Raw genomic sequence first — 27,074 nt, forward strand, 5'->3', positions numbered from 1 at the left:
AGGGAGGATTCCATAGACTGCCTGCCCATCAGCTGTTGTCAGGGAGTTCCAGAAGTGGGAGTATCCTCCTGGGAGAAGATCCTGGGAGAGGAGCCCTCATGCTACCTGTCCAAGGGAACCAATGAGCCAAGAAGCCTGCAGTTCATGGTAATGTTCACAGCTTGTTGTGTTATAACCAGGCTCAGAGGCTGAAAAAAAAGTTTGAGGGACTGCATTTCAGGAGAAAAATACTTGTGAGGGCTGCAGAAACAATGGAAATGTCTGTCTTCTTGTAAGAGGTGGTACTCAAATCACCCAAGTAGGAATCCATGATACAGGTATAGTGTTTCATGGATGCTGGACTACTGAAGGACTGGTAGAGAAGGAAATCCTGGGGGCTTCCAGCACCAAGGCCACCAACCTTTACCCCAGGTGGTACCAAAAACAAGGCATTGGATTCCTATATGCCCAAGTTTTCTGTAAGAATTGAGGGTATTCTATCTATCTGTTGGGACCAGAATAAACTAAACACCTGGATGGGCAGGAGGCAAAGGAATTTCCCTGTTAATGACACTGAGGAGGGGGAACTAGCAAAAGGGACCAAGAAGAAATGGCCCAAATTATTGTTTCTCAACCTTCATCATGGCACAATCAGGAAATGGTAATATTTGTATGGCACATTGGAATTGTATAAGTTAGGGGATAGATTATGCTGATGCAATAAAGACCTCAACATACAGAGTCCTAAATACCACATGTTTATTTCCCCCTCATGGAAGAATCTAGAGGTGAGAAGTCTAGGGTTAATGGGATAGCTCTGCCTTCCTGAATAGTTTCCATCTTTGAAGGATGTTAAAATTCTGAAGTCTCCCAGCCAGGAGAGCAGAGGAAGGGCAGAGAAAGCAAGCAGAGAAATAATAATCATTACTTTTATTGACATCTCAATGTTTAGGTAAAACTGGCTTGATAAAAATGTAAAACTTTTGTGCATCAAGGGACATAATTAAAAAGTTAAAAGATAACCTACAAAATGGGAGAAAATATTTGCAAATTATGTATAAGATAAAGGCCTAGTATCCTATATATATGGTTGGCCAAGAAGTTCATTGGGTTTTTCATTAAGACGGCTCTCATAGCACTTAGCTGTCTTTAACTTCATTCAAAACAATCTTGTTAGATTGTATTGTGACAGCTTTCATATAAGTGTGCATTTAAAAACACTTTTCAGCCCTGGCTGGTGTGGCTCAGTGGACTGAGTGCTGGCCTGTGAACCAAAGGGTCACTGCTTCGATTCCCAGTCAGGCCACATGCCTAGGTTGAAGGCCAGGTCCCTAGTGTGGGGCACACAAGCGGCAACTACACATTGATATCTCTTTCCCTCCCTTTCTCCATCCCTTTCCCCTCTCTCTAAAAATAAAAATCTTTAAAAAATTTAAAAACTTACCAAAATTGGTGCATTTTTGTGTAGCCATTTTAATACTGAAGAAGATAGGCAACGTTTTGGTATATTATGCTTTATTATTTCAAGAAAGATAAAAAATGCAACAGAAATGCAAAAAAAAAAAAAGGATCTGTGCAGTGTATGGAGAAAGTTCTGTGATGGTGGAACATGTCAAAAGTGATTTGTGAAGTTTTGTGCTGGAGGTTTCTTGCTGGATCATGCTTCACAGCTGGGTAGACTGCTGAAGTTGATAGCAATAAAACTGAGACATTAATTGACCACACTCAACGTTATACCATGAGGGAGATAGCTGAAATACTCAAAATATCCAAATCAAGCACTGAAAATCATTTGCACCAGCTTGGTTATGTTAATCACTTTGATGTTGGATTCCACATTAGTTAAGTGTAAAAACCTTGTTGACCATATTTCCACATGCACTTCTCTACTTAAACATAATGAAAATTTTTCTTTTTTTTTTTTAATTGTGGCAGGTGGTGAAAAGTGGATACTTTACAATAATGTGGAATGGAAGGGATCATGGCCAAGTGAAATGAACCACCTACAACCACAGCAAAGGCCAGTCTTCATCCAAGGAAAGTAATGTGTACATGCTGAGATTGGAAGGGAGTCTTCTATTATGAACCCCTTCTGGAAAATCAAACAGTAAATTCCAACAAGTACAGGTCCCAATTAGACCAACTAAAAGCAGCACTCACTGAAAAAGAGTCTGCAATTAGACAACAGAAAATGCATAATCTTCCATCAGGATAAAGACAGACCTCATGTTTGTTTTTCTTTTATTGTTCAAATATATTTGTCTCCATTTTCCCAACACAATCCCCTGCCCCACAAACCCCTTCTTCACTCCCTCAATCCTTCCCCACTTTGGCTTTCTTCATGGGTCCATCATACATATCCCTTGATTTGACCATCCCCCCTTCCTTTCCCTGCTACCCCTCTCCTTCCTTCCCTCTCATTTCTGTCAGCTTCGGTTTTTTCTTTCATTGTTGCTGGTTATATTTCCCTTGCTTGTTTGTTTTGTTGCTAAGGTTCCACTTAGAGATGAGATCATATGCTACTTGTCTTTCACCCCCAGGCTTAGTTCACTTAGCATAATGCTCTCTAATCCTATCCATGCTCTCACAAAGTGTAGTAACTCTTTCTCTCTTTCCGCTGCATAGGATTCTATTGTGTAAATGTACCATAGTTTTTTGATCCACTAATTTACTGATGGGCACTTAGGTTACTTCCAGCACTAGGCTATTGTAAATTGTGCTGCTATGAACACTGGGGTGCACAGGTTCTTTTGAATTGGTGTTTTGGGATTCTTATGATATAATCCCAGCAGTGGAATCGCTGGGTCAAAGGCAGGTCCATTTTTAGCTTTTTGAGGAAATTCCAAACTTTTTTTGAAGTGGCTGCACCAGTTTGCATTCCCACCAACATTGTACCAGGGTTCCCTTTTCTCCACAACATCGTCAAAATGCGTTGTTTGTCGATTTGTTTATGATGGCCATTCTGACCAGTGTGAAGTGGTATATATCTCATTGTAGTTTTAATGTGCATTTCTCTGATAGCTAGTGATGATGAGCATCCTTTCACATGTCTCTGGGCCCTGTGTACACCCTCCTTGGAGAAGTGTCTGTTCAGGTACATTGCCTATTCTCTAATTGGATTATTTGTCTTCCTAGAGTGGAGTCGTGTGAGTTTGTTATATATCTTGGAGATCAAACCCCTGTCCAACGTATCATTGGTAAATATATTTTCCCATACGGTTGATTCCCTTTTCATTTTGTTGATGTTTTCTTTACCTGTGTAGAATCTTATTACTTTATGAAGTTCCATTTGCTTATTCTTTCCTTTATGTCCCTTGCTGTAGTGGACATATCAGTGAAAATATTGCTACATGGATGTCAGAGAGTTTCCTGCCTATGTTGTCCTCTAGGATTTTATGGTGTTGCAACTTATATTTAAGTCTTTTCTCCATTTTGAGTTTATTTTTGTGTATGGTGCAAGTTAGTGGTCAAATTTCATTTTTTTCCATGTAGCTGTCCATCACTCTCAATGTCATTTGTTGAAGAGATGATTTTTACCCCATTTTTTAAAAATTTTATTTTTTCAAATACATTTGTCTCTGCCAACCCCCCACCACTTTCCCTTGCCCCCTCCCTTCTTCCCTCCCTCAGCTCTTCCCCTTTTGTTTTGTCCATGAGTCCTTGCTATATGTTCCTTGACTTTCCCCTTCCCTTCCTTGTCCCCGCCCCCCTTCCTTCCCTCTTGTCTCTGTTGATTTCTTTTCCTTTCAGTGTTACTGGTCTTATTTTCCTTGCATCTTTGTATTGTTGGTTAGGTTCCACTTATAGGTGAGATCATATGGTATTTGTCTTTCGCCCCATTTATGCCTCTGTCTCTTTGTCTAATATTAATTGACAATAGAGACATGGTTTATTTCTGGGCTCTCTATTCTGTTCCATTGATCTATGTGTCTGTTCTTATGCAGTGCCTGACTGTTCTGATTACACTGGTGTTGTAATATAGTTTGATGTAAGATATTTTGATCCTTCCTACTTTGTTTTTCTTTCTCAAAATTGCTGCGACTATTCAGGGTCATAATTTTTTAAAAATGTTTGTTCTATATCTGTGAAATACGTCACTGGTATTTTAATAAAGATTGCGTTGAATATATAAATTGCTTTGGGTAATATGGACATTTTGATGATGTTAATTCTTCCAACCCATGAACACAGTATATGCTTCCATTTATTTGTGCCTTCCTTAATTTCTTTCTTCAGTGTTGTGTAGTTTTCTGCATACAGGTCTTTTACGTCCTTGGTTAAATTTATTCCTAGGTACTTTATTTTTCTTGCTTCTATAGCAATTTTTCCCCTAATTTCTGATTCTGGTATTTCATTTTTGGTGTACAAAAATGTCTTAGGTTTCTGAACATCGAATTTGTATCTCGCTGTTTTGCCAAATTCACTAATTAGGTCGAGTAGGTTTGGGGGAGTCTATGGGGTTTTCTATGTTCACTATCATGTCATCTGCAAACAACGATAGTTTTAATTCCTCCCTTCCAGTATGGATGCCCCTTCTTTTTTCTTCTCTGAGTCCCGGGGCTAGGAATTCCAATGCTATGTTGAATAGAAGTGGTGAAAACCGAATCCTTGTCTTCTTCCCAATTTTAGTGAGAGCGCTTTTAGTTTTTGCCATTGAGTATGATGTTGGCTGTAGGTTTTTCATATATGGCCTTTAGCATGTATAAGTATGCCCTGTTTTTCACATGTTTCAGAGTATTTTTATCATAAATGGATGTTGTACCTTATCAAATGCTTTTTCAGTATCTATTAATATGATCTTGCAGTTTTTGTCTTTTATTTATGTGAAATACTACATTTATGGATTTGTGAATATCGAACCATCCTTGCATCCTTGAGATGAATCCCACTTGATCATGGTAGGTGATCTTTTTAATGTATTGCTGGATGTGGTTTGCCAATATTTTGTTGAGGATTTTAGCATCTATGTTCATCAACGACATTAACCTGCAGTTTTCTTTCTTTGGTGTGTCTTCTCTGGTTTGGGGGATTAGGATGATGCTGGCTTCATCAAAAGAGTTTGGAAGTCTTCCCTCTTCTTGGATTTTTTGGAATAGTCTGAGGAGGACAGGGGTTAGCTCATCCTTAAATGTTCTGTAGAATTCTGTGAAACCATCTGGTCCAGGTTTTTTGTATGTTGCGAGTTTTTTGATTACTGCTTCAATTTCATCAGCTGTTATTGGTCTGTTCAGGATTTCTGCTTCTTATTCATTCAGTGTTGGAATATTATATTTTTCTAGATATTTGTCCACTTTGCCCAGATTTTCAAATATCTTGTTATATAATTGTTCATAGTAATTTCTTACAATCCTTTGTATCATGTTTCAGAGTATTTTTATCATAAATGGATGTTGTACCTTATCAAATGCTTTTTCAGTATCTATTAATATGATCTTGCAGTTTTTGTCTTTTCTTTTATTTATGTGATATACTACATTTACAGATTTGCAAATATCGAACCATCCTTCCATCCTTGGTATTTCTGTGGTATCAGCTGTAATTTCTCCTCTTTCATTCCTGATATTATTTATTTGGGTTCTCTCCTTTTTTTCCTTGATGAGTCTGCTTAAAGGCTCGTCAATTTGTTTATCTTTTCAAGGAACCAGCTCCTGGATTTCTTGATCCTTTGAATTTTTTTTAGTCTCTATGTCATTCAGTTCTGCTCTGATCTTGATTATTTCCTTTATGTCCTTCTCTCTACTTGTTCTGGGTTTTCATTGTTTTTGTGTCTCCAGTTCTTGAAGATGTAGGGTTAGGTCATTTACTTAAAATGTTTCTATCTTTATTAGGTAGGCATGAATTGCTATGAACTTCCCTCTGAGGACTGCAATTTCTCTGTCCATAGGATTTGGACTGTTGTGTGTTCATCATCATTTGTTTCCATACATTTTTTTATTTATTCTTTGATCTCATTCTCAATCCATTCATTGTTTAATAGCATGCTATTCAGTCTCCATGAGTTTGAATGTTTTGACATTTTTCCTTGAGGTTGGTTTCTAGTTTCAAGCCCTGTGGCCTGAGAAAATGCTGATTATGGTTTAAGTTTTCTTGAATCTGTTGAGGCTTGTCTTGTGCCCTATCATGGGGTTTATTTTTGAAAATGTTCCATGTGCATTCGAAAAGAATGTGTATTTTTCTTCTTCAGGACAATGGGGGAAAGAAGGAGAAGGGACTAAACAAAGAACATGAATGAATGACCTGTGGACATGGACAACAGAATGGGAATTGACTGTGGGGGAGGGAGACAGGGTGAGATTGGTGGGAGAGGGCAAAGGGGGAAAAATTGAGACAACTGTACTAGAATAAACATGATTGAAAAATGAAATTTTAAAAAATGTGAGGTAACACTCTCCATCAACTAGGATGGTTATAGAAAAAGGAAAATAAGTGTTAGTGAAGATGAAGAGAAATTAGAAACCTTGTACACTGCTGATAGAAATGTAAATGTTTAAGTCACTATAGAAAACAGTTTGGCAGTTCCTCAAAAAAGGTAAGTACTGACAGTTGTCTGGGGGGAGGGGGAGTGGGGGACTGGATGAAAGAAGGCAAGGGATTAGCTAAAGAACATACATGCATAACCCATAGATACAGACAACTGTGTAGTGTTGGCAGGAGGGAAGTGGGGTTGGGTGGAGGTGGGCAAAAGGGGGAAATGGGGACACCTGCAATAGTGTCAACAATAAAAAATGTTTTAAAGTTAAGCATAGAATTAACTTACAACTCAAAAATTTCATTCCTAGGTATATCCCCAAGGAATCGAAAACAAGTACTTGTAGATACATACAGCAGCACTATTCAAAATAGCCAGAAGGTGTAAATATCCAAAATATTCATCAACAGAGGAACAAATAAACTAACTGGGATACCTCATATATACAAGTACATACAGTAGAATACTCCTCAACCATAAAAAGGAATAAAGTACAAATAATGCTTACATGGTTGAGCTGCAAAACATTATCTTCAAGGAGCCATATAAAAAAAGTCAAATATTGTAAAATTCCATTTATATGAAATATCCAACCGATATGTTCAGAAAGATGGAACACAAATTAGTGGTTGCCAGGGTCTGAGGGAAGGGCAGAAAATGTTTAATGATAAGGGGTTTTACTTTGGAATGGTGAAGATGTTTTGGAACTAGATACAGCTGGTGGTTGCCTCACACGGTGAATGTACTAAATGTTGCTAAATTGTTCATTTAAAATGACTAATTTTAGGATTTGGAAGAGAATCAAGATAGTGGAGGAGTGAGAGGAAGTCACATTGACCTCCTCCCAGAACCAGCTACAACTAAATTGGGTAGAAATAACCAGGAACAAACAACTGAAGAATGGCGAGAGGAGAGCCTTGTAACCTCAGAGGCAGAAGAATCGGCTTTAGCGCAATCTAACTGGTAAGGAGTACAGTACAGACCAGAGAAAGTGGGCAGGGTGCCCACAGACAGCAGCGCCAGAAGGATATTGAAATGGTCAGCTGGATCCCCCAGAGAAGAGCGGGGTCTAAACCAAAAATGGAGATCTCTAGCCCACAGCACCAGAGCCCAAAAGGTACACAGAAAACAGTCAGCTGCGAAAAGCGGCAGGGTTGCTCTCTGCAGAGACAGGGGGCTGGAAACGCAAAGAGCCTCCTAAAGGGCCAACATAAAATTTTTATTTGCAGCCACTTACCTTGGTTTCTGGCAAAGGCAGGGGCAGAGTGGTCTAGAGACCCACTCTAGAAGGTCAGAGTGGGCTAGAGGATAGACTGGGAAGTTTTGTGGAGAGAACTGAAACAGTAGCCAGCGGGATCTCAGTACTCACTCATCCCCTATGCAGCAGCAGCCATCTTGCTCAGCCAGAGGACCACTCCCTCCAGGTGGCACCAGTGCCAAAGGACCCAAAAGCACCGCCCACAGGTGAGATTCCATCCTGCTGTGTGCTAAGATGCTGCTGAGCGCAGAGTGGCAGCAACAGACAGATTCCTGGCTAAGGGGGTGCACAGATGTCTGGCAACACTTGAGGAGAGACTGGGGACAGAGGTTTTGGGGACAGAACTGAGACAGTAGCTGGCGGGATCCCAGTGAGGACTCCTCCCCCTTATGGCAGCAGCGTGAGAGGACCCAATAATCCCGTGCCCAGGAGTGACTCTGCCCCGCCCTGAGCTGTCTAAGGCAGCCTGCTGAGTGTAGAGTGAAAAGATTAACAGCTGAAGGTGACAGCCACAAACAGTTGATTACTGGAAGTTTCAAACAGACAAGATCAGACAGGGTCAACATCGGACACCATCAGAGGCAGATCCAGAAGCTACAAACAGCGGTCTCCAACCATAGAATGTCACTCCACAAAGTCAGAAAATCAAGACAGATCAACTCAAGAAGCAGAAGCAAAAGAGAAGACTCTCACAAATAATGGGAAGACAAAGAAATATGCCCCACTCAAAGGGAAATGAGGAATCCCCAGAAAGAAAACCAAATAAAATAGAGGCAAGTAAACTATAAGATATTGAGTTCCAAACAATGGTTCTAAGGAGGCTCAATGAGTTCAGTGAGCTCAGAGAGAATTACCAAAAACTACAGGGAAACTATGAGGAACTTACTGCAAAGTATATCAACATGAAAAAGGACATAGAAACTATCAATAAGAGACAAGAGGAAATGAAGAATACAATTTCTGAATTGAAGAACACAGTAGAAGGAATCAAAAGCTGGCTAGATGAAGCTGAGGACCAAATCAGCAAGCTGGAGGATAAGGGAGAAAAAAGCTCCCAGAAAGAGCAAGAAAATGAAAAAAGATTCAAAAAGAATGAGAGGCATTTAGGGAAATGCAGGACAACCTGAAACATAATAATATCCATATAATAGGGATACCAGAAGGAGAAGAGGATGAAGAAGGGACAGAGAACCTCTTTGAAAAAGTCATGATGGAAAACTTCTCCAATTGGAGGAGAGAAAAAGTCACACAAGTCCAGGAAGCACAGAGGGTCCCATTCAAGAGGAACCCAATGAGGCCCACTCCAAGACACATCATCATTAAAATGGCAAATATCAAAAACAAACAGAGAATCCTAAAGCAAGCAAGGGAGAAAGAGCTAATAACATATAAGGGAGCCCCCATATGGCTAGCAGCTGACTTCGCAACAGAAACCCTACAAGCCAGAAAAGACTGACAAGAAAGATTCCAAGTCATGAAAAGCAAAGGCCTGCAACCAAGACTGCTCTACCCAGCAAGGCTCTCCACTGAAATGGAAGGTGAAATAAGGAATTTCCAAGATAAAAGGCTGCTAAAAGAATACACCTCCACCAAACCAGCACTGCAAGATATGCTAAAGGGACTGCCTTAAGATTAAGAAAAAGTTTCTATGAATACCCAGTTCCTTTCACAGTTGCCAATACTTGATATTACCAATATTCTTAGTGCTCATTAATCTGATTGTGATGTTATTTTAATTGTTCCTTTACTATTTGTTGAAACTAAACCTGTTTTAGTATATTTCTTGCTTATTTCCATTATTTTTTAAAAAAGCTTTAAATGACTTTTTAGTATTCTTTATCCATTTATTGATTAAAGGTTTGTAGAACTTTTTTCTCTAAAAATAACAAAAACAAACAAAAAACCTATTAACCATGTTTTAGATGTGTTGCAAATACTTTTCTATTCTATTTCTTGTCCTTTAACTTTTTTATATGTATATTACTATATAGTTAAATGTTTAATACAGTCGTGTTGTCAATATTTACTTTATAGCTTCTGAGTTTGAACATTTTACTTCAGGTCATGAAAAATATTAGTTCCATTTTCTTCTAAACCTCCTTAGATTCCACATATTGATTTTTATCTCACCTGAATATTTCTTGTATAATGTGTAAAATAGAGCTCTATATTTGTTTTATTTCAGTAATAGTGATCCATGTATCTTATTTGTTGAATAAGGCTTATTTTACCCATTGATTTGAAATCTCACCTAATTATATATTATACTGTTAGATGGATATATATGTTTGTCTCTAGAATGCTCGTTATATTTCACTGATCTATTTGATTATTTCTGTGCTGGTGCCATGTTGATTTAATTGCTGAGACTTTATAATGGTTTTAATTTTTTTAATATTTTATAATTAACTTTAACATCTAAAAGAATAAAATCAATCTGCATTTAAGAATGAAAGAAAAAAGAGAGAGAGATGGAACTCCTACCTTTTGCGACAACAGGGATGGAACTGGAGAATATTAAGCTAAGTGAAATAAGCCAGTTGATGAAAGACAATTACCATATGATCTCACCTATAAGTGGACTGTATTTAACTAAAGAAACTAATGAACAAAATAAACCACAGGCATGGAAACATGGAGCAGACTGAATGTGACCAGAAGGGATGGGGAAAGAGGACAATGGTGGAAAGAAGGGGAAGGGACTAGGCAAAGAACATGTATGAATGACTCATATACATGGACATGGAATGGGGAGTAGGAGTGGGATGGGTGGAGGGGGGTAAAAATTGTGACAACTGTAATAGAATAAACATGAGTTATAAATTAAAAAAAGAAACAATAAAAATGATCTTTTTAGAATAAAAAATGACTAATATTGTAGTGTGTGTATTTCACCTCAATAAATTTTTAAATGTGAATAGTCTAAGCACTTCAATTAAACAGCACAGATTTTCAGACTGAATTTAAGAAACACCCAATTGTATGCTGCTTATGAGAAACCCATTTTAAATAGAAAACCACAAATAGGTTAAATGTAAAATGATGGGAAAAGACATAATATGCTAAAACTAATTAAAAGAAAGCTAGAGTGGGCATATTAATATCAGACAATGTAGAATTTGAAAGCAAAGAATACTACCAGGGACAAAGGAAGTCATTTTGTAACAATAAGGGGATCAATTAAGAGTACAGAACTGAAAAAGAGAAATAGAGAAGTTCACAATTACAGCCATCTTAAAGACAATTAGAGATTATAAACTTAAAACATTGCAACAGAAAATGAAATACATAAATGTACTCAAATACACCTGGTAATTTAGTATATCTAAAGGTGACATTTCAAATAAGTGGAAAAAATGAATTATTTGTAAATGGTGCTGAGAAATGGGGTAGGCATGTAAGGGTAAAATTAGGTTCTTAGACACAAAAAAATTAAATGTAAAAAAAATAAAAGCACAAAAATAACAGAAATCTGGAAAATTTTACAATTATTTTAAGACACAAGGGTCTTTTAAACATGAATCAAAACTCATACTCCTTAAGAGAAGGTACTGGTAAATTAGAGAAATAACATAACATTTAATTTCACATGGCAAAAGAGGACCATAAACAAATTCAAAAGACAACTAGTAAACTGGAAAAAAAATATTTTCAAATCAGATCATAAAGTGCTGATGAGATCTAAGTAAAAGGTGAATTAATATTCACTTTCCAACTGAATATTAATTGTGAAATAGATAGTTCAAAGAAAAGAAGTTCAAACTCATTCATATTTTTTAAAAATGTATTAAAAACTATACTGAGATATAATTTTCCACCTATAATGTTGATAAATATCCAATAGTTTAATGGTTAGACCTAATAGGTAAGAAATTTATTCTCAGCATACACTTTAAAAATATACATGTAACAGTATACTAGGGTTCTCTTTTCTCCACAGCCTCATCAGCACTTGTGGTTTTTTGTTTTGTTTATGATGGCCATTCTGACCAGTGTGAAGTAGCATCTCACTATGGTTTTAATTTGCATCACTCTGATGGCTAGAGATGCTGAGCATCCTTTCATATGTCTCTGGGCCCTGTGTATGCCCTCTTTGGAGAAGTGTCTGTTCATGTCCTTTGCCCATTTTTTAATTGGATTATTTGTCTTCCTGGTGTGGAGTTGTGTGAGTTCTTCAAATATTTTGGAGATCAAACCTTTGTCCAAGGTATCATTGGCAAATATCTTTTCCTATACAATTGGTTCCCTTTTCATTTTGCTAACATTAAGAATCCTGAAACACAAATTCAGAAGAACTTATGTTCTTCTGAATTTTCATGGCATTCAGTGTTCATGACAGCACAATTTACAATAGCCCAGTACTGGAAACAGCCTAAGTACCCATCAGTAAATGAGTGGATCAAAAAAACTGTGGTACGTTTACACAGTGGAATAGTACACAGCAGAAAGAAAGAAGGAAATCCTACCCTTCACAACAGCATGGATGGAACTGGAGAGCATTATGCTAAGTGAAATAAGCCAGGTGGTGAAACGCAAATACCATATGATCTCACCTAAAAGTCGAACCTAATTAACAAGACAAACAGGCAAGCAAAATGGAACCAGAAGCATGGAAATAAAGAACCAACTGACAGTAACCAGAGGGGATGGGGAAGGAGGGAAATCGGGGAAAGAAGAGGAAGGGTCAAGTCGAGGAACATGTGTAAAGGACCCATGGACAAAGACAAGGAGGGGGAGGATTGAATGTGGGAGGTGAGGGTGTACAGGGGAGGGGGAGAATAATGGGGCAAAATGGGGACAACTGCAATGGAACCACAATAAAAAATATATATATATATACATGTAACAGTTATGAAAATTGATCACCCATAAGGCTATAAGGAAAGCCTCACTGAAATCAATATGAATTTCTAACTATAATGCAATTACTTTAGAAACAATAACAAAAAGGCAAACAAGATTTTTGAGTTAAAGAATACCTAAAGTATATTCTAATATATGCGGAGGTAAATAACAAAAACACTAAATGTCAAAATTGTAGGACACAACTTATGTTGTAAAGGAAAATGTATAGCTTTAAGTATATTAATTATTAGAAATCAGTGGGCTTTGTCTCTGTAATTCACTATTTTTATCTCCAATATCCAGATTAGAACAATGCCTGGCACACAGTAAGCATTCAAAACAAAAAATTTAAATAAAACACAAACACACATACAAATGCAAACTTTCTACTTAACGAAGGGTAAATTTTAAAAACTCTTAAATATGACAAGTAAAAATGACATAAACTAAAACAAAGCAGAAAGATACATTCAGCATACAAATTAAAAAAGGAAATCTAATGGTTCATGATTGATCACAATGAACAAAATGGAAAGGGATTCGTCACCAGTATGTCCTAAATTAACTGATCTGGAACGTACTAATGAAGCATGAGTTTTTAATAATGCTAAAAGAACAAGTCAATATATCACAAGACAATGGGTTGTATAGCTGCAAATAAACAGTACCTCCCTGTGAGGAGAAACACCAGAGCATAAACTACAAACACCTATGCTAAAGGAATGGATATAAAGATTTTATTAACATTATGAATGAAGTTTAACTGTAAAAACAAAGAATCAGTCGGTGGTTTGGGTACCATGGAGGAAGAAATCAGGTGCCATACTTAGATCAGGAATTAATTAGTGAATAACTCAGACTCTTCAATTGTGTGTCATTATTCTTTTTCCTTTAGGCTTGGTAAGTTTACTGTAATCTTGGGGAGCTTTCAAAATAAGTTATTACTCAACCCTTAGAAAGTATTATAATAAATGTTCCTACACCTACAAGAAATATAAGGAATAAAGAAATGTAGACATGAATTTAGCTTATGATATTAATATATTTTTGATTTAATGTAAAATGTTTGACAATATTTTATTACATTTGTTTCTGTTCGGTGTCTGAAGTATTCAAATATATATATTAAATCTGTACTTTAAAGTTGTTTAAAGGTAATTTGTCTTAATACTTAAGAAAAATAATTTTCAGATATTTGTAAGATATAAGTATAAATTGGCTATTAAAGAAATAGTGAAAGTAGTGGCCACTGTTGCAGTCCATGCACCCATGTAAGTCTTCACTCTTTCCTAGCTCTTTTGTTCTGCTCTGCTTTTATACATTATCTCCAGACAATGCCCAAGGTTCCGACTGGTTCTAACTATTTCCATATCATCCAACTACATTTCCATAACATCAAGGTTTACCTCCCCACATCCACCCATAAAATAGGAATACACTTCTTCATACCCTCATGTTCACCAATACTCTGTAGAATGTTAATATTTATTCTCTAAATATTTTAGACTCCAACTTATTTTTACCATTATTTGAAAATAGCTTATTCTATCTGCCAGTAATGTCTTTATCTGATGTCTTGAGTTGCAAAGAAGTTATCCATCAATTTTTTTTAAAGATTTTATTTATTCATTTTTAGAGAGGGGAAGGGAACGAGAAAGAGAGGGAGACATCATGTGGTTGCCTCTTGAGTGCCCCTCTACTGCAGACCTGGCCCGCAACCCAGGCACATGCCCTGACTGGAAAGTGAACTGCTGACCATTTGGTTCACAGGCCAGCGCTCAGTCCACTGAGCTACACCAGCCAGGGCTCCATAAACTTCTTAAATGAAGTTTACAACCCACCCACAAAAGACCTCATTTTCAATTCTATCTTACATTCTACCACAGACTTTGTTTAAACACATGCCAAAAGCAGAAAATTAAATAATTTCTTTAAAATGAAAAGTCATTCACTAAATTGATGAATCCGTTATTCTCTTAACTTGTCATTCTTTCTTTGAAGGCCTAAGGTGAGTCACTTGCCATAAATAATTTTAATTCCTTATGAGAAAGCCCATTAAGGAGTTTTACTAGGTGAATTAAAAAAAATTCATCCTTATTGTGAAACAGAGTAATAAATACCAAATTAATTATCAACAAATAAAATGAAACAATTCTATCAGCTTTATGAAGTTTTGTATTGAACTTCTGCATATTTGTTATATCACAACTTTTCAGAATAAATAATTATGCCATATAAAAGATCAAGGCTCTCTTACTTGTGTAGCAAATATATGGTATATGCATCAGGGCTCTAATTCCAAGATATATAAATCCAGTTAAAATTAACTAAAGCAAAAAATAATTTTTTTTTTTACTGGCTCACAAAAATGAAAAAGTGAGGGATAGTGTAGAGTTCAGACATGACTGCATCCAAGAGCTCAAACAATGTCATCAGATTTCTGTCTCTTACCTCCATTTTTGTCCATGTTTCATTTATCTTGGAAAAGCTTTTCTCATGTAATGGCAAAAAAAAAACCCCAAAAAACAAAAAACAAAAAACTCTGCTAGTAAGTTTTTAACCTTACTAAATCCTTGAAACTTGCAGTTAAAAAAATCCTCTTATTACCCATAATAATGCCTGCTACAGCTCTATTGGTCCAGATAGGGTCATTTGCCAATCCCTTCTTAATCACTAGGTTGAGGGAAATAACTGGCCAGCCTACGACCAATTCACCGTCCTCCCTGATTAATAGTTTCACCAGAATCATATGCATTGAGGGGGAGGTATGTCTCAAAAAGGGCACAGAACAGATCACAAAGTAACAGATGTCTACTACTCAGGCTATTTCAAATAAGGGATGCTCATGAACTGAAGGTTTTTCCATATGTACTACATTCATAGAATTACTAAACAAAGAATTCACTGGTATTTATTTAATAAGGACTGAGTGGTGACTGAATGTTTTCTTTCTTATACTTGTTATAGTCAGAGAGTTTTTCTATCATGAATTTTCTGATGTCGTCTAAGGGTGGAGGCACAGCTAAAATTATTTCCACATTCACTGCAGTTATAAGGTTTTTCTCCAATATGAATTCTCTGGTGTAGCCTAAGGGATAATATCTGATGGAAAGCCTTCCCACATACATTGCATTCATAGGGTTTCTCCCCAGTATGAATTCTCTGATGTTGATAGAGGTATGAGCCACAACTGAAAGCTTTCCCACATTTGTTACAAACATAGGGTTTCTCTCCTGCATGACCTCTCTTATGATGAATTAAAACTAAAGCATCATTGAAGGCTTTCCCACATTTGCTGCATTCAAAAGGTCTCTCTCCAGTGTGGATTCTACGATGTCGATTAAGTTGTGAATCAGTCCGGAAGAACTTCCCACATTTGATGCACTCATAGGGCTTTTCTCCAGTATGAATTCTCTGATGTTGATTAAGATGTGAGCGATAGCCAAAGGTCTTCCCACATTCGTTACATTTAAAGGGTTTCTCTCCTGAATGAATTCTTTGATGCAGAGTAAGGGCTATGCGTCTGCTGAAGGCTTTTCCACACTGATTACATTGGTATGGTTTCTCTCCAGTGTGAATTCTCTGATGTTGATTAAGGTGTGCACTCTGTCTGAAGGTTTTATTACATTCCTTACATTCATATGGCTTCTCTCCTGTGTGAATTCTCTGATGTTCAACAAGGAAGGCATAACGGCTAAAGGCCTTCCCACATTCATTGCATGCAAAGGGTTTTTCTCCAGTATGAATTCTCTGATGTTGAGCAAGGTGTGCATTCTGTCTAAAGGCTTTCTTGCATTCCTTACATGCATATGGTTTCTCTCCAATATGAGTTCTCTGATGTTCACTGAGAAAGAAGTCATGGTTAAAGGTTTTTTCACAGTCATTGCATGCATATGGTTTCTCTCCACTGTGAATTCTCTGAGGTTGAGTAAATAATGAGTAACAACTAAAGGCATCACCACATTCATTGGGTAATTCTCCAAAATGAGTTGTTTGATGTTGAGTAAGTAATGAGTGGAAACTTAAGAAATTTGAAAAATCATGACTTTCATAAGGTTTCTCTCCAGGAGGAATTCCTATATCTTTACTAAAGTATGTACTCTGTTTGAATTCTTTACATTCATTACCTATCAAAGATTCCTCCTCAGCACATCGTCTTCTATGTTCAATTAGGACTGAATTTGAAGGGAACATTTTATCATAAATATCAAATGTATGTACCCGCTGTAATGCAGAAACTCTCTGTTGTGTTAAAAGTACTGACTTCAAGAAAATATTTCTTTCAAAATTTTTATATTCATTGTCTCTTTTCACAGCATAGATTTCCTTAAAACTTGCCACTTGCCTGAAATGCCTCTCCTGATTTCCATGACACTGCTCAAATTCACCCTCATGTTTCCAAGTTTCTCTGAAACTGGAGTATTGAAAGTCATGACTTTTAAGTCTTCCCATTACTATGCCCTGGGAAATTTCCTCTTCATCAATGTACCATTTTGGAGATAATTCCTTGATTTCACACCAAGACTCCCAGTCTGAAAAATATCAAGAAAGCAAATGTATTCTTTTTATCTTTTGCAAGGAGAAAGAAAACTATTATAAAAGAAATTGAAGAATTTAATTGAAGTAATGAGGAAAGAAAGTACATCATTCTGACATCTCTCAAATGATGTTATACAAAATGAACAAAATACAAAAAAAGCACAAAGAATAAAAAGAACTGCTAAAGGAAGGTATATGTGTTGGTAATGAAGAGGAGGTGACAGGGGAAACAGGTTAAATGTAGGGCAGCAGGATGTAGACAAAGCCAGATGCCAAAAAGATAAAGAACCAGAGACAACTGATTTGATCACAATCACAGTTTTCCTGCATCTAATCTTTAAAGTCTCCAGTCCATCCTGCACTATCCAGCGCTATTCATAGGATGAAAAGCTCCACAAGGGCAGGGATTACTCTCTTCTTCTTCTTCTTCTTCTTCTTCTTCTTCTTCTTCTTCTTCTTCTTCTTCTTCTTCTTCTTCTTCTTCTTTTTGTGCTGCTGTATCCAGTGCCTATTACAATAGCAGCATTTTTTGAATCTATGAATGCTCACCGAATACTCAACAACTTTAAAATTTTATGAGACCAGAGGAGGGCAAAAAGTTTTCTCAGTGTGTAGTAGGAATCTAGAGGTGAACATGTCTCATCGTTAAGAAAACATACCTCAGGACATACTTGATATTTTCAGGAGAGGATACTAGTTGAGATAAAATAGAGAACTATTGCTTATAATATAATCTCAAAAAGAGAAAAACAAGAAAGTTGTTTTACTGTCAGATCACAATAACCAGGTTATATTCAACTATATGGAACCTACTACTAGAATACCTAGTAGAGGATAAAAAATGTCTGAGACACAGGTCTTCTCTCTTTTTAAAATTCTAATAAGAGAAAACTTCTGTGCATAAAAATTCAATATGGCATATAAACAATTAGTTAATATGGCCCTGGCTGGTGTGGCTCAGTCATTGAGTGCCAACCTGCGAATCAAAGGGTTTCTGGTTTGATTCCCAGTCTAGGGCACATGCCTGGGTTGCAGGCCAGGTCCCCAGTGGGGACACATGAAAGGCAACCACAACATTAATGTTCTCTCCCTCTCTTTCTCTCTCTCTTCCCCGCTCTAAAAAAATAAATAAAATCTTTAAAAAAACAATTAGTTAATATGATAATGATTATGAGTAGCATAAATGTCAGAAAAACGGAGATCAAAACTCTCTACCTTAATTAAGGAAGAGGGGCTTGATTTTCAAGGCTTTGCTGAGGGTTCCAAAATACAGTAATTATTTCAGTAATGGAGTCATTTTCACTTTGATGTGCTTAGTGATTATTTTCTCCACAGTTCCTCCTACATATAGCCATGGATATTCTCCTCCTTGGACCCATATCACAAGCGAGGCCTGGAAGGGATTTGTTCACTTATCCATGTTAGGTCCACACTTTCTTTCTACAGAAGAACAACTACTTTAGTTTCCTAACCTTCTCTCCTAAACATCTCCTGTATCTATCACTCAGGACCACTATATTCCCTCTTACCAACGGTAAATCTTTACTCTAGGAAAACAGTAGCTTTATGTGGTACCTATTGCAATGCTGGGTAAAACAAGCCTGAAGGAAGGATATTACACACATTTCTAAAATGGGGGATTCTGGGGTGCCTAGACTCCAACCACTCTCTTAAAATTAAAAAATAAAAAGAATATTATGGAGTTAGGTAAGCAGATAAACGCTACAACAGAAAGAACTCCATATAGGTTATTTCCAGTGGAAAGTATAAAACAGGAAATACATATCATCCATGTGGAAAATATATTCACTATGATTGAAGTAGAGAAATACTAAGAGGTCAATATATTTATGAGGGGAATATCAAGATGGTGGAGGAGTGAGTGGAAGTCACATTGACTTCCTCCCAGGACCAACCTGGAATTACAACTAAATTAGGGAGAAATCGTCTGGAACACACAACTGAACAATAGTGAGAGAGGAGCCTTTTAACCTCGGAGACAGAAGAATTGGCTTTAGCGCAATCTAACTGGTAAGGAGTACAGTACAGACCTGAGAAGGTGGGTGGGCACCCACAGGCAGCAGAACCAAAAGGATACTGAAACAGTGAGTTGGCCCCTCTGAGAAGAGCGGGGTCTAAACCAAAAGTAGAGATCTCTAGCTCACAGCACCAGAGCCCAAAATGTACACAGAAAAGAGCCAGCTGCAAAAAGCGGCAGGGTCACTCTCTGCCAGAGACAGGGGGCTGGAGACGCAGAGAGCCTTCTAAAGGGCCAACGCAAAATTTTTATTTGCAGCCACTTACCCTGGTCTCCGGCAAAGGCAGGGGCAGAGTGGGCTAGAGATGCCTGAGGAGAGACCGGGGAATGAGGCTTTGGGGAGACAACTGAGAGAGTAGCTGGTGAGACCTCACTGCGGACTCACCCCCATGCAGCGGCAGCCATCTTACGCAGGCAGAAACCACTCCACATGAGTGGCACCTGTGTCAAATGACCCACTATCCCGTCCCCAGGTGGGATTCGATGCTGCCCAGTGCTGTCTAAGATACCTGCTGAGTGCAGAGTGGCAGCCACAGACAGTAGATTCCTGGTTAAAGGGGGGCACAGAGTGGTCTACAAACACTTGAAGAGAGACTGGGGATGGAGGCTTTGGGGAGAGAATGGAGAGAGTAGCCAGCGGGATCCTGATGCGGATTCCTCCCCCATACAGCAGCAGTATGAAAGAACCCAATAACCCAACCCTGAGTTGTCTAAGGCATCTTGCTAAGTGCAGAGTGAATAGATTAACAGCTGAAGAAGACAGCCACAAACAGTAGATTACTGAAAGTCTCAAACAGACCACCTAAGGTCAGACAGGGTCAACATCTGACATCATCAGAGGCAGATCCAGAAACTACAAACAGTGGTCTCCAACCAGAAAAGTTCACACCACAAAGTCATAAAATCAAGACAAATTAACTTAAGAAGCAGAAGCAAAAGAGAAGAGTCTCATGAATAATGGGAAGACAAAGAAACACGCCTCACTCAAAGGGAAAGGAGGAATCCCCACAAAGAGAAGTAAAGGAAATAGAGGCAAGTAAATTATCAGATGTTGGTTCCGAACAACGGTTCTAAGGAAGCTCAATGAGCTCAGTGAGCATGGAGAGAATTACCAAAAACTACAGGGAAACTACAAGGAACTTACTGCACACCATATAAGCATGAAAAAGGACACAGAAACCATCACTAAGAGACAAGAGTAAATGAAGAATACAATTTCTGAATTGAAGAACACAGCAGAAGGAATCAAAAGCTGGCTAGATGAAGCCGAGGACCAAATCAGCGAGCTGGAGGAAAAGGGAGAAAAAACTCCAAGGAAGAGCAAGAAAATGAAAAAAGACTAAAAAAATGAAGAGGCATTTAGGGAAATGAAGGACAACCTGAAACATAATAATATCCATATAATCAGGATACCAGAAGGAGAAGAGGATGTGAAAGGGACAGAGAACATACTTGAAAAAGTCATGATGGACAACTTCCCTAACTGGAGGAGAGAAAAAGTCAAACAAGTCCAGGAAGCACAGAGGGTCCCATTCAAGAGGAACCCAATGATGCCCAGTCCAAGACACATCATCATTAAAATGGCAAATATCAAAGACAAAGAGAGAATCTTAAAGGCAGAAAAGGAGAAACAGGTAGTAACAACAAGGGAGCCACGGTATGGCTAGCAGCTTACTTCTCAACAGAGACACTACAAGCCAGAAGGGTATGGCAAGAAATATTTCAACTAATGAAAAGCAAAGGCCTGCAACCAAGATTGCTCTACCCAGCAAGGCTCTTAATTAAAATGGAAGGTGAAATAAGGAGTCTCCCAGACTAAAGAAGTATAAAGGATACACCTCCACCAAACCAGCACTGTAAGATATGCTAAAGGGACTGCTTTAAGGAGATGGAGAAAAAGAGGAATACAGGTTCAAAAGGAGAAAATGAGTACATGCATATCAATAATAACTATAAGTGTAAATGGATTAAACTCTCCACTCAAAAGACATAGGGTACCTAAATGAATAAGAAAACATGACCTACACATATGCTACCTACAAGAGGCTCACCTCAGAACTAAGGACCTTCACAAACTGAAAGTAAAGGGATGCAAAAAAATATTCCTAGCAAATGGAGAGGAAAAGAAAAGATGGAGTAGCAATACTAATATCAGACAAAATAGATTTCAAGACAAAGGCCATAAAAAGTCACACAAAAGGACATCACGATACTCAAGGGAAGAATCCATCAAGAAGACATACACATTGTAAACCTATACGCACTCAATAGAGGGGCACCCAAATGTATAAGGAAAATATTTGAAGACTTCAAGAAATATATAGATTGCAACACACAGATAGTAAGGGATTTTAACACCCCACTCTCAACAGAGGATAGCTCTTCCAATCAAAAAATCAACAAGGATATTATGGAAGTGAATGACACATAGATCAAATGAATTTAACTGACATATGTAGATCTTTCACCACAAAGAAGAAAATACACATTCTTTTCAAATGCACACAGAATATTTTCAAAGATAGACCACACAATAGGATACAAAAAACAAGCCTCAACAAATTCAGGAAAATTGAAATCATAACAAGCATATTCGTGGACCACAAGGGCTTGAAACGAGAAACCCACCTCAAGGAAAAAAGTCAATAACATTCAAATTCATGGAGACTAAATAGCATCCTATTAACATTGAGTGTGTCAATAATGAAATCAAAGAAGAAATCAAAACATTTAAAGTAACACACTACAGTCCAAAACCTATGGGACACAGCAAAGGCAGTCCTGAGAGGGAATTTCATAGCAATACAGGACTACCTAAAAATGGCAGAAACACTTCAAATAAACGACCTTACCCTACATCTTCAAGGACTGGAGAAACAACAACAAAGAAAGCCCACAGCAAGTAGAAGGAAGGAAATAATCAAGATCAGAGCAGAACTGAATGACATAGAGACAGAAAGAACAATTCAAAGGATCAATAAACTCAGGAGCTGGTCCTTTGAAATGATAAACAAAATCGAGAAGCCTTTAAGCAGACTCCCCAAGAGAAAAAGGGAAAGGACCTAAATAAGTAAAATCAGAAATCAAAGAGGAAAAATTACAACTGATAGCACAGAAATACAAAGGATTGTAAGAAATTACTATGAACAACTACATCCCATGAAATCTGGAAACCTAGATGATATAGACAAATTTCTGGAAAAATATAACCTTCAAACACTGAATGTATAAGAAGCAGAAACACTGATCAAATCAATAATAGCTGGGGAAATAGAACCAGAAATCACAAAACTCCCAGCATGCAAAAGCCCTGGAATTGACAGTTTCACAGGAGAATTTTACAAAACATTTTAGAAAAAGCTAACCCATGTCCTCAGAGTATTCCAAAAAAGCCAAGAAGAGGGAAGCCTCCCAAACTCTTTTTATGAGGCCACCATTATCCTAATCCCAAAACCAAATAGAGACACAACAAAGAAAGAAAACTACAGTCCAATATAGCTGATGAACACAGACACTAAAATCCTCAACAAAATATTTGCAAACTGTATCCAGCAATATATTAAAAAGAACATCAACCACAATCAAGTGTGATTTATCCCAGTGATGCAAGGACGGCTCAATATTCACAAATCAATAAACCGTAGTTATCACATAAACAAAAGGAAAAACAAAAATCACATGATATCAAAAGTTGCTGAAAAAGCATCTGATTAAGGTATAATCCCCATTTATGATCAAAACACTTGACAAAGTGGGAGTAAAGGGGCCATATCTCAACATGATAAAGTCTATATGAAAAACCTATATCCAACATCATACTCAATCGGCAAATAAAAGCTTTCCCACTAAGATCAGGAACAAGTCAAGGATATCCGCTTTCACCACTTCTATTCAACGTAGTAATGGAAGTCCTAGCCCCAGGGATCAGACAAGAAAAAGAAGTAAAAGGCATCCAAATTGGACAGGAGGAAATAAAACTGTCATCGTTTGCAGATGACATGATAGTGTACATAGAAAACCCTATAGACTCCACCAGAAAACTACTCGACCTAATAAGTAAATTTGCCAGAACAACAGGATATAAAGTCAATATTCAGAAGTCGAAGGTATTTTTCTACATTAATAATGAAATATCAGAATCAGAGATCAGGAAAAAAAAAATCCCGTTTGCTACAGCAACCTAGGAATAAACTTAAGGAGGTAAAACACCTGTACTCAAAAAACTTCACAATACTGAAGAAAGAAATTAAGGAAGACACAAATAAATGGAAGCATATACCGTGTTCATGGATTGGAAGAATTAACATCATCAAAATATCCATATTACCAAAAGCAATGTATCAATTGAATGTAATCCCTATTAAAATCCCAATTAGGTATTTCACAGATATAGAACAGACATTTAAAAAATTTATATGGACCATAAATGCCCCGAATAGCTGCAGCAATTTTGAAAAAGAAGGACAATGTAGAAAGGTCACAATACTTGACATGAAAGTATGTTACAAGGCCACTATAATCAAAATTGTCTGTTACTGTCAATAAGAACAGGCTCAAGGGTACAGGTCAGAGAGCCCAGAAGTAAACACTTGTCTCTATGGTCAAATAATATTTGATAAACGGGACAGAAGCATAAAATGGAATAAAAATAACCTCTTCAACAAATTGTGTTGGGAGATCTGGACAGCTACATGCAAAAAAAAAGGAAATTTGACCACCAACTTACACCATACACAAAAATAAACTCAAGATGGAAAAAATACTTAAATATAAGTTGTGACACCATAAAAGTCCTGGAGGAGAACACAGGCAGGAAACTGTGAGATATGCCATGCAGCAATATTTTCACTGTTATGTCCACTACAGCAAGGGACATATAGGAATTAATAAACAAATGGGACTTCATCAAAATAAAAAGCTGCCACACAGCTAAAGAAAACATCAGCAAAATGAAAAGGGAACCAACTGTATGGGAAAATATATTTGCCAATGATACCTCACACAAGTTTGATCTCCAAAATATATTAAGAAGTCACATGACTTCACTCCAGGAAGATAAACAACCCAATTAAAAACTGGGCAAAGGACATGAACAGACACTTCTCCAGGGAGGACATACACAGGGCCAAGAAACATATGAAAGGAATGAAAGGATTCTCAGCATCACTATCTATCAGACAGATGCAAATAAAACCACAATGACATACCACTTTACACCAGTCAGAATGGCCATCATGAACAAATGAACAAACAAGAGCTGGTGAGGATGTGAAGAAAAGGAACCCTAGTACGCTGTTGGTGTGAATGTAGACTAGTGCAGGCACTGCAGAAAACAGTTATGGAATTTTCTGAAGGCTAAAAACGGATCTGCCTTTTGACCCAGTGATTCCACTGCTGGGATTATACCCTAAGAGTCCCAAAACAACTATTCAGAAGAACCTATGTACCCCACTGTTCATAGCAGCACAATTTATAATAGCCCCATATTGGAAGCAACCCAAGTGCCCATCAATAAATGAGTGGATCAAAAAACTACGGTACGTTTACACAATGGAATACTATGCAGCAGAAAGAAAGAGAGCGATTACCCTTCATGACAGCGTGGATGGGACTGGAGAGCATTATACTAAGCAAAATAAGCCAGGCATGAAAGACAAATACCATATGATCTTATCCATATGTGAAACCTAATCAACAATACAAACAAGGATGAAAAATATAACCATCAACATAGAAATAAAAAATAAACTGACAGTAATGAGAGGGAAGAGGGAGGGGGTAAGAAAGAAAAGAAGGGGAAGGGTCAAGTCAAGGAACATGTATGAAGGACCCATGGATAAAGCCAAAGTGAGGAAGGATTGAGTGTGGGAGGAGGAGTGGTTGGGGCAGGGTAAAGTGGTGATGGTGGGAAAATGGAGACAACTGTATTTGAACAATAAAATAATAAAAAAGAGAATAAACTCTATGTTTCATGTATCCACAACTGTAAACCTTCTTTTGTTCCACCCTGCATATAACATATCTAACAGTGTTTGGCTCATTATAAATATTTGGTGATGTTTTACCATAAAGTGAAACAAATTAATGTGTACTCAGTAAGTAATTACTAGTAGGCTCAGATATTATTACATCTGATTTCTATTACATATGGGATTTTGAAATAGGTTGATGGTCAAGTGGCAAGACCAACAATAGAAGAGGTAAGCTCTTTAGTGTCAAAATGTATCCAGGAAATACATTAGATTTGTAATTTCCAACTGAATATGGTCTGTAAAAAGACAGAAGTTATAAGTATGATCAAATTTTAAATCCAGTCAGAACTACATAGTAAGTAAGCTTATATATAATGTTGGAAGAGGAAAAGGTCTTATTAGACTGTGAACCTAGTTTGAAATCCAGGAGATTATAGTGGGAAGTCTGAGGGGAAAAAAGATAAGACCTATGGGGAAATCTTTCTTTAATTAAAGTGTAGTTCACATAAAATATTATATCAGTTTCAGGTGTACAACATGGTGATTTGATATTTATATTCCTTATTATGTGGTCATCAGATTAAGTTCAGTAATCATCAGTCACAAAAATGTTACTACAATAATATTGACTATTTTCCCTATGCTGTAAACTCATATCTGTGACTTTTTTCTTTAAAAAAATATTGATATTTGTACCTTATGGAGAAATCGTAAGAAGAAGGGAGTTTGCTGCTAATGCCCAAAATATGTTCCAATGACTAATAACCTGATTAATGACATCCAGACCTACAGATTGGATCTCCTTCTGTAAAAGACTGTATAGAATTATGCTATTCAATAAGGCAGCCACTAATCACATATGGCAATTTAGTTAATTAAAATTTAAAAAAGTTAGTGTATGTATCAGTAGTTTGTTCTTAATTTTTTTTATTTTATTATATTTTTTGTTACCATTTATCTCCCTGATAGCCTCCTCCAACATTGACCACACTGTGGTCTGTGTCCATGAGTTCTTTCTTTCTTTTTCTTTTTTGCTCAATCTCCCACATCCTCCCAACCTTCCCCCTCAAAGCTGTCAGCCTGCCCTGAGTCTGTCTGTTTTGCTTTTTAGTTCATTTTGTTCATTAGATTCCACATATGTGTGAAATCATATGGTATTCATCTTTCTCTGACTGGCTTATTTCACTAAGCATAATGTTCTCCAGATCCATCCATGCTGTCACAAAGAGTAAAATTTTCTCCTTTTTTTTAAGGTTGAGTAGTATTTCATTGTGTAAATGTACCACAGGTTTTTATCCACTGATCTACTAATCAACACTTGGGCTGCTTCCAAAACCTGTTGTAAATCATGCTGCAATGACTATAGGGGTGCATATATTCTTTTGAATTGGTGTTTCAGGTTTCTTCAGATAAATTCTCAAAAGTTTAAAAAGTTTCTCAGTCACACCTAGCCATATTTTAAGTGCTCAATAGTCAGATATTGGGAACCATCCAGCCTGGTTTCAGGGACTGCAGCCTTGCTGACAGGCAAGAGGGCCCCAAGGTTGGAGCTGAGCAAGGAGGCCTTGAGAAAATAGGCCCTGCTTGGCCCCAGACAGGTAAAACCCCTCGATGGCAGGGGCAACCTAAGACAGGCAGTCACATAGGGACCATCAGGGAAGGACTTGGAGGAAATGGAGAAGAGGCAAAAGACCCTCATCCCTTGGCTTTGTCATGGCCAGAGTACTCATTCTATTTGAAAGAAATCTCGTCATTTCTTGGGTGCCTGCCCAGCTGCCTGACTGGGTCAGTGAAAAATATTAAAGGCAAGTACAGCCCTAACCTGGATCAGGTGGTTCCTGGGTACAATTAGGCCTGGAAAAAGAATGCATTAAATCCTATGAAACTTACTTTGCTAAGAATGCCCACAAGTTAATGAATACTGATGTTGGGGACCACTTTGGGTGGTACTGGGAACTGTAGCCCCAATAAAAA

General features: G+C 37.4%; 1 protein-coding gene across 1 annotated transcript in view; it reads right to left on the bottom strand.

Annotated features, from left to right (window-relative positions):
* Window positions 1-15,518: 15,518 nt before the first annotated feature.
* Window positions 15,519-27,074, bottom strand: part of ZNF527 (zinc finger protein 527) — a 43,168-nt gene continuing 31,612 nt past the window's right edge. The window contains exon 5 of the mRNA XM_054589090.1: window positions 15,519-17,083. Within this exon, the coding sequence (XP_054445065.1) occupies window positions 15,519-17,083 (1,565 nt within the window). The remainder of the gene's footprint in view (window positions 17,084-27,074) is intronic.

Source organism: Pteronotus mesoamericanus, unplaced genomic scaffold (assembly GCF_021234165.1).
Source record: "Pteronotus mesoamericanus isolate MK-2021 breed Mesoamerican mustached bat unplaced genomic scaffold, CSHL_Meso_final scaffold_165, whole genome shotgun sequence".
NCBI lineage: Eukaryota > Metazoa > Chordata > Mammalia > Chiroptera > Mormoopidae > Pteronotus > Pteronotus mesoamericanus.